At 50.8% G+C, this 12,484-nt stretch overlaps 1 protein-coding gene across 4 annotated transcripts in view; it reads left to right on the plus strand.

Annotated features, from left to right (window-relative positions):
* Positions 1-646: 646 nt before the first annotated feature.
* LOC146021398 (uncharacterized) overlaps positions 647-12,484 on the plus strand; it is a 58,424-nt gene continuing 46,586 nt past the window's right edge. For 2 of the 4 annotated variants that reach the window (XM_083155181.1, XM_083155183.1), the window contains exon 1: positions 1,028-1,097. Coding sequence is in view for 1 of the 4 variants with exons in the window: in XM_083155184.1 (XP_083011310.1) it covers positions 656-689 (34 nt within the window). In the remaining 3 variants the exon portion in view is untranslated. Of the gene's footprint in view, positions 690-1,027; positions 1,098-12,484 lie in introns of those variants that run through there. The other 2 variants (XM_083155182.1, XM_083155184.1) reach the window with 2 other exon arrangements.

A 12,484-nucleotide genomic window follows, 5' to 3' on the forward strand; every position in this document is an offset into this window, starting at 1 on the left:
GATTACAGTGTACCCCAATACAGTGTACCCCCCCCCCCCCCTCCTATTCTTACATTCACTACACATTCCTGAGGGGCAGATGTATGAAGTCTGGGTAAGTGATGAAGTGACCGTGATAATGCAGCAGCCGTTAGTCCCCAACTGCCATTTCCTGTGACTTGGGACTAGGAGCTGATTGGCTGCACCCTGTATGGAGAATGTGAAGTCCCAGGACTCCGGCTGGGGATGGGTACACTCAGTGCGGTGCCTTTAGTACACAGGAGCCGTATGCCCCCAACTGCCATTTCCTGTGACTTGGGACTAGGAGCTGATTGGCTGCGCCCTGTATGGAGCTCTGGCTGGGTCACACTCAGGGGTTTACCTTTAGTACATAGGGGCCATATGCAGTGAGAACTATCAGCCTCTCTCTCCAGGCTGCAGCCAGGACGGTCACCGATGTCGTCGTGCGTGTGCTCTCACTGCGATCTCCCGACATTCTATTGTGTCTGTGACGTCAAGGGACTGCCCTGGCCCCGCCCCTGAGCGTCTCCAGGCGTCAGGTGACGCCACGCCAACGTGCTGGAAAGGTTCAGCCAATGGACGTGCGGCACGGTGGGATCACGTGGGGATGTGGGCGGAGCGCGCGGAGTATGGTGGCTGGGGGGAGGGGGCGGTCATGCCGGCGGCACAGCAGGGGAGACCAGTGTGCGGTGAGTGGTGATTAGGGAGGAGTCAGGTGGGTGCGGGCTCTTGTGTCCCCGGCGGTGACACAGGGGTAGGGATGGCCATATCGATGGTCATCCATTGTATTTGATTGATTGGCCTGCGGGCCAATCAAAACACAGGGGGCGGGGCTTCGCGGGTGTCGGGGGGCGGAGCTATGCTCCGTGTCCCGACACTTTGAAGAAAAATAAAAAGCAAAACATCGTTTTGCTATTCCATCGATGGAGGGAAACCATCTGGTTCTCCCCCATCGATGGCAAAAGTATTCGACATCGGCCATTAACCATCGATCATTTCGAATCATCGATGGTCGAAGGCCATCCCTACACAGGGGGAGAGCTGCTCTCATGTCTCAGATCTCTCTCTCCTGTATATATAACACAGTGACGTCACTTGTGAGTAAATAATGTACTTTTTAATAAAATGTAAGTCTCAGAACATCAATGTCACAGCAATAGTTACATACAAACCTTATTTACAGGATGTAATAGATATTACACTTCTTTCAATGAATAATCCTCTGATCTCAGTGCTCTGCTTAACCTCCTGATTGTATATTTAATTGTCACAGGGTCATAGCTTATTGCCACAGTGTCACGGCTTATTGTCACAGTGTCACAGCTTATTGTCACAGTGTCACGGCTTATTGTCACAGGGTCATGGCTTATTGTCTCAGTGTCATGGCTTATTGTCACAGTGTCATGGCTTATTGTCACAGGGTCATGGCTTATTGTCACAGTGTCACAGCTTATTGTCACAGGGTCACGGCTTATTGTCACAGGGTCACGGTTTATTGTCACAGGGTCACGGCTTATTGTCACAGTGTCAGCTTATTGTCACAGTGTCACGGCTTATTGTCACAGTGTCACGGCTTATTGTCACAGTGTCACGGCTTATTGTCACAGTGTCATGGCTTATTGTCACAGTGTCACAGCTTATTGTCACAGTGTCGTAGCTTATTGTCACAGTGTCATGGCTTATTGTCACAGGGTCATGGCTTATTGTCACAGGGTCATAGCTTATTGTCACAGTGTCATAGCTTATTGTCACAGGGTCATGGCTTACTGTCACAGGGTCATAGCTTATTGTCACAGTGTCATAGCTGTCTTCTGATGATACCGTTGCACCCCGATAGCAGAGAAACGAGTCCAGAGATGGGACATTTCACTACCTTTATCTGCTCTTCTGAGCGCCCACCCTCCCTGACCTGTGAGCCCTTCACCCAGAGGAATTGCTGACAGTACAAGAGAGGTAACAGATGCTGCATCTCCAGGCTGACGGCTATTACACATTTATGGGTGAGAACTGTAACAATAAGCTATACAGTCAGGTCGCATAGTGCTCAGACCTGGAGACGGTACATGCAGTGAAAAACATCAAACTTTATTCCAACATGTTTCATGTGCTCAGACCCGTTGTCAGGGATAAATACAATACAGCCAAGAACACGTATCACCTGTGTGCTCACCTGTGTGCCGCTAGCTCACTCCATCAGCCGAAAGGCGTATCGGGCCGCCAGAGCACTCAGGTTCAGGCAGATCACGTCATCAGAGCACGTATGCACACAGGCAGCATTGTGTTTCCATAGCAACCAATATAGTATTTTACTTCTATAGGCTAGATATAAATTCAAAGGGGAAAAAGGTAGCAGCACTAACATCAAAAATGACATTGCTCTGGGTATTCTAGGAACGGACTCTCCCTATTGATGTTTCAAAGCGGCAAAAAAGGGGTTTTTTAACCATCCATTTGTATTGTGTCACATGTGAATTGTTTCTTTTCTTATAAAAACTCTTATGCATTATTTTATTGTTATGCTATTCATGCATATATTAAATCTTTAAAATTGTAAAGATCATCCAATTTGCTCATTAATTGTTGTTAGCACTTCTACCTTTTTCCCCTTTTTCTACTTATACAGGACTAACTACCTTGTCATTTGCAGCTGCTGAGAGGCAACCCCCACCGAGCACCCCCATTAGACACCCACCCCCCTATACTCTAGATGGGCTCTTACTTGTTTAGATATAAATTCATCCAATATTTGTGGGTGTTAACCAGAAATGAAAAAAAAATATGATGAGAAACAGAACAATATTATTAATGGTAACAATGCTATATAGCTATAAGCTGTACAGTTTATGGATCGAGAATGTCTTCCTCTGTAGGAGCATGTTGTTCCCATTGCCACCACGTACAGGTAGGGGAATTTGATCAATTAGTCTAGATCTAATGCTGGCTATTGCATGGCCAGATTGCAAGCAGTGTCTCGCCTCTAGGAGATCACTTGTCCCTAAAGTAAGGGACAAGTGATCACCCAGAGGCGAGACAATGCTTGCAAGCTATATTATTACGTTATTTAAACGTGGTGGTTGTCTTCCCTACATAAATGAGGCCATATGGGCAGAACAAGGTTTATATCACAAATTGTGAAGTGCAGGTGAGTGGGATTTTTTGCCTGTACAGTATATTATGATTCTTAGGTTGCTTTTGTATGTGTATACATAGGTGATTCATTGATTCATCGCGCCCCGTGCCCCCCCCCTCCCGCAATTCACGGACCCTCCGCGCACCCCCCCTCCGCGATTCGCAACCCCCCTTGCGCAATTCACGCCCCCTCCCACGCTTTGCGGACCCCCACCCTCTCCCACGATTCGCCGACACCTGCGCCCCCTCCCTCCCTTGATTCACGGCACCCCCCCGCGCCCCTCCCGCAATTCACGGCACCCCTAAGCCCCTCTTTAGTCCCCCATATACTCACACACCCCTATTACTACCCAGCCTCCTGCTCTCCTGAACCGTAACTTCCACCACTGGGGAGTCGCTGACGCTGTTTTGCCCACATGCCCCTGTGACGAAACCAGGCCACGCCCCTTTCCGTCATATGTTGTTCTCCCGCCTCTTTCTGCGCTTCAGCAAAGAGAATTGCGAAATGCCGGCGATAACCGGATATTATCACTGACTGTATTCATATCTGAGCTGTGTTCCCCAGACTGCTGTATACAGGGGACATCACAGGGCTGTATGTCGGACAATAATAGGATGTTATACTGAATAATCCAAATAGGTTATTCCATTAGGCTGAGTATGTGTGCTACTGGAGGGAAATATTCCCTCATGTTATGTAAATGACTGTAATATGTTCCCAAAGCTTTGTATACTGTATCCCATACTGTTACATATGCATATGAAGGCAAGAAGATAGTTTTCTGGGCACAGGAGAAACTGGTAGGGAGGATCAGCGTTGCCCGTGGTTACATCACTGCCTCCAGGTCCTGTTCTTAGTAAACTGCGATGGTATCATGAATAAGGGATTTGTGACTATGAAGTTAATTATGGCAGTCTTCCCAAATGTATATTACTCAAATAATGCAACTGTATATGTGGAGACAAATGGTCTGGCTAGAATGGACCAAATGATTAGATTGGAATGTGTTTATTTTGTGTAGTCTTAGGTTGTGACGGAACCAGGCCACGCCCCTTTCCGTCATATGTTGTTCTCCCGCCTCTTTCTGCGCTTCAGCAAAGAGAATTGCAAAATGCCGGCGATAACCGGATATTATCACTGACTGTATTCATATCTGAGCTGTGTTCCCCAGACTGCTGCATACAGGGGACATCACAGGGCTGTATGTCGGACAATAATAATATGTTATACTGAATAATCCAAACAGGTTATTCCATTAGGCTGAGTATGTGTGCTACTGGAGGGAAATATTCCCTCATGTTATGTAAATGACTGTAATATGTTCCCAAAGCTTTGTATACTGTATCCCATACTGTTACATATGCATATAAAGACAAGAAGATAGTTTCTGGGCACAGGAGAAACTGGGAGGGAGGATCAGCGTTGCCCGTGGTTACGTCACTGCCTCCAGGTAATGTTCTTAGTAAACTGCGATGGTATCATGAATAAGGGATTTGTGACTATGAAGTTAATTATGGCAGTCTTCCCAAATGCGTATTACTTAAATATTGTAACTGTATATGTGGAGACAAATGGTCCGGGTAGAAGTGACCAAACGCTTAGATTAGAATCTGGTCAGTTTGTTTATAGTTTTTGGTTCAGGGATCAAAGGGCCTCTTTATAGGCTGTTTAGTAACAGAGACTACAGGTAGTGGCAGAGACATACACTCCCCCCCCCCAAATAACAAGAGGCTAAGGATGGATAACACCAGGGTCAGTCTCCAGAGAAGAGATCTGTTCACATGAAGGTGTGAAATCCCTCACGTACACAAGCTTCAAAGCCAGATGAACGGAGTGAGTTAATCAGCCAATGGACAGGTAATAGGAGACCCTGTTACATTCATGCAACTGCACCCAGCATAGAAAGGGTTAAGAATTCCTGAGGGAGGGGGAGAGGGGTGCTTTTGGGATGTAAGTGGGTGTTTGGAGGGAGAGAGGGGAGAGAAGTGACTGAGCGTCAGCGCTGGAAGTTGTGGACTTGCGGGTCCTGTCCATCTGAAGCTAACCTGAGTGGTGTCGTGGTAAGGTTCTGATAACGTGACTAATACTGATGGCCTTTCTGTATATATTGTATATAGACTGTAATTGCTGATTTTACATGTATAACCCATGTGTAAAATAAAGGTAATACTTTTGTACCTTTGCTATTGTGTATTCCTGTGCGATCTTTGGAACTCGGAGTGACCCTGGGGGCTCTGCGTGAGGCATAAGTCGCGCTGCGCTGCTGCAAGATCCCGGGATCATCACAATTGGTGGCAAGCGGTGGGGATCGCACACCCAAAGGAGGGAGAGCTAGGGGCTCGTATCTTGATGCGACCAGGCTCTGGAAACACAATAGCCAGTAATTGGCCAGTATTAGCTCATGTTTGAGGGACCTGGTAACCATTGTTCCTAACAAGGATGCCGGGGAGAAGAAAAAGTATACTTTGCGAGGGCATTAAGCGAGGGAAGAATTCCGCTTAAGTGCCGGCTTGTCCAGGGGACAATCCCTGCAAGCGAGGGAACGGCGGAGTGTGCCGTGGCCCAAAAGCGGAAGCTGACGTAAGGGGGTCCAGCAAGTGACGCTGACCAAGCTCTACGAGTGCAGCCCGTGTGGAGAATGGCTCCAGGAAAAGGACAGAGACGTCCAAAGAGAGGCAAGAGGTGCCCACAGTCACCCAGAGCAGTGAGGCTCATAGATGAGGAATCGTCATGGAGTCGTCTGGCTGAGGAATGGGACTGGAGAAGCCCATCCACGCTGATGCAGCCTCTCTGGGAGGATTGGGAAGCAGCATATCGGTGGATTAATGTATGGACAGGAGCTACTACAGAGGAGAAAGCAGCTTACCTGACCGATGAATTTAAGCAGTATGTATCTGAGGCTGCTGCAGGAAAACTGCTGCATACGGTGGCGTGGAAGGCTTTTGTCACAGAAGTAAGTAACGCCACGCATCAGCTAATGCATAGAAGCCGGATCGCTGCGGCCAGCGTGCCAGCACCGGGTAACGTGGTTCCTGGGAAGGAGCCCGCAAAGAGAACTCAAAGGGAGGAGGAGTTGATGGTGCCACCGGGGTGGATGACCGAGGGGTCCACTACCGAGATCCCAGGGGGGGAGGCAGAGGAACTGTGGCCTGCAGAATCTGGAGCTCCATTAGCGAGAATGAGTCTGGAGGACCTAACTGACGAATGGAGGCTACGATGCAGCACACCCCCCGAAGGCCGCTCACACTGCACTCTTATCCGATGGGTGTACGAGCAACAAGAGGACCCGCTACATGCATTCAGCGTGTATAGGAACTGGGTCCTGTGTCCAGGAGAACTGAGAAGTGTCCAGGAGCAGTTACAGTGTCTCCTGCACTGTTATGATAATGCAGAGAGGGTCGCCCGGGCACAGGGACAGCTGAATTCCACAGAGTGGCTGGACCAGTGTCAGAGGGTGGAGGCAGAGGAACAGCGGCTGCTGCGGCTCGTGCATCCTCAGAGAGCCACAGAACTAGATTCCCCACTGACACAGGGAGAAATCACAGAACTGTTCCCATTCAGTGAGTTGGGAAATGAGCAACTAGCTGTGGAGTGTCCCTGTGATATCGCACCAGGGACCCCGGACTCTAAAGGAGCCCTAACATCATGGACTGTGATTGTGGCAGATGGATATCGGGAAGAGGATATTTATTCCCCCTGCATTGTGCCAAGTAGTGTGGCGGAGCTGGGCACTGTGGCCCCACATGGTGATGATGGACTGGTGCACACGGAGCCCGTGATAGATGGAGCAGTGCTAGTATACAGTGCAGGGGCTGCCCCAGAGAATAGCCCCAGAGCAGAGCAGATCTTGGAGGCTGGGACTGTGATGGCTGAGTCCTCGCCACAGGAGGTACAAAGCAGTGGTCAGCCACTGCTCCAAGCAGCTAGCCAAAGGATGGGGGTGCACCCAAAATTGGCACCCCAGGAAGAATGGCAGTACATCTTCCCTTTTGCAGATGTGGGAGATGGAGACTTTGAAACTAGCGGCCAGAGGGTCTGCAAGGATTGTGCCCCAGCAGAGGGGGCAGTACTTCTCCCCTACATGACCACCAGCGGCCCAGGGAATGAGGGCATCTTGCCCCAGGAGCCCCAGCATATTCAGCAGGGGGAGATGGAAGGAAATGTGTCTGGTGTGTGCTCTGCCACTCTACCACCCCAGGAGGATTATCCAGGACTGTTCCCACTTAGCCATCAGAGCCAGGAGGAGCTGAAGTCAAAAGGCAGGTATGTGACCGGGGTGCCAGAGCAGGGAGTAGAGGCTGGGGTGCAGCGCTTCTGCGAGTCCCCTGCAAGAGTGACTGACTGTAATTATGTGCCCGGGGAGCCGCTGCAGCAAACAGGCAGCCAAGCAAGCAAACATGGAGGGGATGGTCAAAGGCATAGCTCATCACCCCCCTGCACCTCAGAGGAAGACACCTCACTACCCAGCATGGCACGAGCAAGAGAATGTGAGTTTGCACCTGGGGCTGTAAGGGAGATGCCAGCAGTGCTGCCGTACAATGCCACCCCACCAGTCCCTCTCATAGCCAGGCTGGGGAAGCAGTGCACCCTGGGGAAGATGGAAGTTTGCCCAGGGGAGGCCCAGCAGTTATTGTTCAAAGGGCTGGGGGAGGTGTTCGACCCAAGGGGGGGGATTGTGGGTAAATCAGGGGGAGACTCGCGGATACCCCCTGCTTCTCTGCAGCCATTGTGTGAAGGAGAATCCCCAGGACCGCTGCCTGCTGCTGAGGGAAGGTGGAGGCTGGGTGTGCTCAGGCCCTGGGAGGTGGGGGAGAAGGATCCCACCAGCAAGGACCTTCAAGCATCACGTAAGGGTCCAGAGGACCATTTAGAACTGGGGGAGGTGTTTGTGGGGGCTTTTAAGGGAAGAGCCAGGGAAGGATTGCGGATACCCCCTGCTCTTCTGCAGCCATGGTGTGAAGGAGAATTCCCTGGGCCACTGCCTACTGCTGAGGGCAGGTGGGGGCAGAGTGTGCTGAGGCCCTGCAAGGTGGATGAACAGACATGGATGGAAGGTTGCCCAGGGGAGGCCCAGCAGCTTCAGGGGCTGGGGGAGGTTTCAGACCCAAGTGGGGTGGATGTGAAAGCGTTTGAGGGAGGGACATTGTCGGTACCCGCCGCTCCTCTGCAGCCAACATCAGCACTGTTCTTAAGAGCGGCCAGGTTCCCTGATGCTGGTCTGCGTGCGCAGATCGGGCCCCTCCCAGTTGCGCCAGAGGCGGAGGGAGGAGGAACAACCAAAAGGGAAGGCGAGGAGGAAACATTCCCACCTGACAGTGGAAAACCCTGTACCAGGAGTACTGGAGGTTGTGCGATAAACTGTGAATGGCTGAGCCCAGGAGGGCCAGGGATAAGCAATACGCAGGGACATTGTGTAGCCGTGAATCGCAGCGGCGGTAAACAACAGGGGTGCTGTGTGACGGAACCAGGCCACGCCCCTTTCCGTCATATGTTGTTCTCCCGCCTCTTTCTGCGCTTCAGCAAAGAGAATTGCAAAATGCCGGCGATAACCGGATATTATCACTGACTGTATTCATATCTGAGCTGTGTTCCCCAGACTGCTGCATACAGGGGACATCACAGGGCTGTATGTCGGACAATAATAATATGTTATACTGAATAATCCAAACAGGTTATTCCATTAGGCTGAGTATGTGTGCTACTGGAGGGAAATATTCCCTCATGTTATGTAAATGACTGTAATATGTTCCCAAAGCTTTGTATACTGTAGATAGAAGATAGTTTCTGGGCACAGGAGAAACTGGGAGGGAGGATCAGCGTTGCCCGTGGTTACGTCACTGCCTCCAGGTAATGTTCTTAGTAAACTGCGATGGTATCATGAATAAGGGATTTGTGACTATGAAGTTAATTATGGCAGTCTTCCCAAATGCGTATTACTTAAATATTGTAACTGTATATGTGGAGACAAATGGTCCGGGTAGAAGTGACCAAACGCTTAGATTAGAATCTGGTCAGTTTGTTTATAGTTTTTGGTTCAGGGATCAAAGGGCCTCTTTATAGGCTGTTTAGTAACAGAGACTACAGGTAGTGGCAGAGACATACACTTCCCCCCCCCAAATAACAAGAGGCTAAGGATGGATAACACCAGGGTCAGTCTCCAGAGAAGAGATCTGTTCACATGAAGGTGTGAAATCCCTCACGTACACAAGCTTCAAAGCCAGATGAACGGAGTGAGTTAATCAGCCAATGGACAGGTAATAGGAGACCCTGTTACATTCATGCAACTGCACCCAGCATAGAAAGGGTTAAGAATTCCTGAGGGAGGGGGAGAGGGGTGCTTTTGGGATGTAAGTGGGTGTTTGGAGGGAGAGAGGGGAGAGAAGTGACTGAGCGTCAGCGCTGGAAGTTGTGGACTTGCGGGTCCTGTCCATCTGAAGCTAACCTGAGTGGTGTCGTGGTAAGGTTCTGATAACGTGACTAATACTGATGGCCTTTCTGTATATATTGTATATAGACTGTAATTGCTGATTTTACATGTATAACCCATGTGTAAAATAAAGGTAATACTTTTGTACCTTTGCTATTGTGTATTCCTGTGCGATCTTTGGAACTCGGAGTGACCCTGGGGGCTCTGCGTGAGGCATAAGTCGCGCTGCGCTGCTGCAAGATCCCGGGATCATCACATAGGTTCAGGGATCAAAGGACCTCTTTATAGGCTGTTTAGTAACAGAGACAACAGGTAGTGGCAGAGACTTCCACTTCCCCCCCAAATAACAAGAAGCTAAAGGATGGATAACACCAGGGTCAGTCTCCAGAGAAGAGATCTGTTTACATGAAGGTGTGAAATCCCTCACATACACAAGCTTCAAAGCCAGATGAAGGGAGTGAGTTAATCAGCCCCTGGACAGGTAATAGGAGACCCTGTTACATTCATGCAACTGCACCCAGCATAGGAAGGGTTAAGAATTCCTGAGGGAGGGGGAGAGGGGTGCCTTTGGGATGTAAGTGGGTGTTTGCAGGGAGAGAGGGGAGAGATGTGAATGAGAGCCAGCGCTGGGAGTCGTGGACTAGCGTGTCCTGCCCATCTGAGCTTAATCTGAAGGTAACGTGGTAAGGTTCTGATAACGTGACTAATACTGATGGCCTTTCTGTATATAATGTATATAGACTGTAATTGCTGATTTTACATGTATAACCCGTGTGTAAAATAAAGGTAATACTTTTGTACCTTTGCTATTGTGTATTCCTGTGCGATCTCTGGAACTCAAAGTGACCCCGGGGCTCTGCGTGAGGCATAAGTCGCGCTGCAGTGCTGCATGATCCCGGGATCATCACAATTGGTGGCAAGCGGTGGGGATCGCACACCCAAAGGAGGGAGAGCTAGGGGCTCGTATCTTGATGCGACCAGGCTCTGGAAACACAATAGCCAGTAATTGGCCAGTATTAGCTCATGTTTGAGGGACCTGGTAACCATTGTTCCTAACAAGGATGCCGGGGAGAAGAAAAAGTATACTTTGCGAGGGCATTAAGCGAGGGAAGAATTCCGCTTAAGTGCCGGCTTGTCCAGGGGACAATCCCTGCAAGCGAGGGAACGGCGGAGTGTGCCGTGGCCCAGAAGCGGAAGCTGACGTAAGGGGGTCCAGCAAGTGACGCTGACCAAGCTCTACGAGTGCAGCCCGTGTGGAGAATGGCTCCAGGAAAAGGACAGAGACGTCCAAAGAGAGGCAAGAGGTGCCCACAGTCACCCAGAGCAGTGAGGCTCATAGATGAGGAATCGTCATGGAGTCGTCTGGCTGAGGAATGGGACTGGAGAAGCCCATCCACGCTGATGCAGCCCCTCTGGGAGGATTGGGAAGCAGCATATCGGTGGATTAATGTATGGACAGGAGCTACTACAGAGGAGAAAGCAGCTTACCTGACCGATGAATTTGAGCAGTATGTATCTGAGGCTGCTGCAGGAAACCTGCTGCATACGGTGGCGTGGAAGACTTTTGTCACAGAAGTAAGTAACGCCACGCATCAGCTAATGCATAGAAGCCGGATCGCTGAGGCCAGCGTGCCAGCACCGGGTAAAGTGGTTCCTGGGAAGGAGCCCGCGAAGAGAACTCAAAGGGAGGAGGAGTTGATGGTGCCACCGGGGTGGATGACCGAGGGGTCCACTACCGAGATCCCAGGGGGGGAGGCAGAGGAACTGTGGCCTGCAGAATCTGGAGCTCCATTAGCAAGAATGAGTCTGGAGGACCTAACTGACGAATGGAGGCTACGATGCAGCACACCCCCTGAAGGCCGCTCACACTGCACTCTTATTCGATGGGTGTATGAGCAACAGGAGGACCCGCTACATGCATTCAGCGTGTATAGGAACTGGGTCCTGTGTCCAGGAGAACTGAGAAGTGTCCAGGAGCAGTTGCAGTGTCTCCTGCACTGTTATGATAATGCAGAGAGGGTCGCCCTGGCACAGGGGCAGCTGAATTCCCCAGAGTGGCTGGACCAGTGTCAGCGGGGGGAGGCAGAGGAACGTCGGCTGCTGCAGCTTATGCATCCTCAGAGAGCCACAGAACTAGATCCCCCACTGACACAGGGAGAAATCACAGAACTGTTCCCATTCAGTGAGTTGGGAAATGAGGAACTAGCTGTGGAGTGTCCCTGTGATATCGCACCAGGGACCCCGGACTCTAAAGGAGCCCTAACATCATGGACTGTGATTGTGGCAGATGGATATCGGGAAGACGATATTTATTCCCCCTGCATTGTGCCAAGTAGTGTGGCTGAGCGGGGCACTGTGGCCCCACATGGTGATGATGGACTGGTGCACACGGAGCCCGTGATAGATGGAGCAGTGCCAGTATACAGTGCAGGGGCTGCCCCAGAGAATAGCCCCAGAGCAGAGCAGATCTCGGAGGCTGGGACTGTGATGGCTGAGTCCTCGCCACAGGAGGTACAAAGCAGTGGTCAGCCACTGCTCCAAGCAGCTAGCCAAAGGATGGGGGTGCACCCAAAAATGGCACCCCAGGAAGAATGGCAGTACATCTTCCCTTTTGCAGATGTGGGAGATGGAGACTTTGAAACTAGTGGCCAGGGGGTCTACAATGATTGTGCCCCAGCAGAGGGGGCAGTACTTCTCCCCTACATGACCACCAGCGGCCCAGCGAATGAGGGCATCTTGCCCCAGGAGCCCCAGCATATTCAGCAGGGGGAGATGGAAGGAAATGTGGCTGGTGTGTGCTCTGCCACTCTACCACCCCAGGAGGATTATCCAGGACTGTTCCCACTTAGCCATCAGAGCCAGGAGGAGCTGAAGTCAAAAGGCAGGTATGTGACCGGGGTGCCAGAGCAGGGAGTAGAGGCTGGGGT

Source organism: Crinia signifera, chromosome 7 (assembly GCF_055691185.1).
Source record: "Crinia signifera chromosome 7, ASM5569118v1, whole genome shotgun sequence".
Taxonomy (NCBI): domain Eukaryota; kingdom Metazoa; phylum Chordata; class Amphibia; order Anura; family Myobatrachidae; genus Crinia; species Crinia signifera.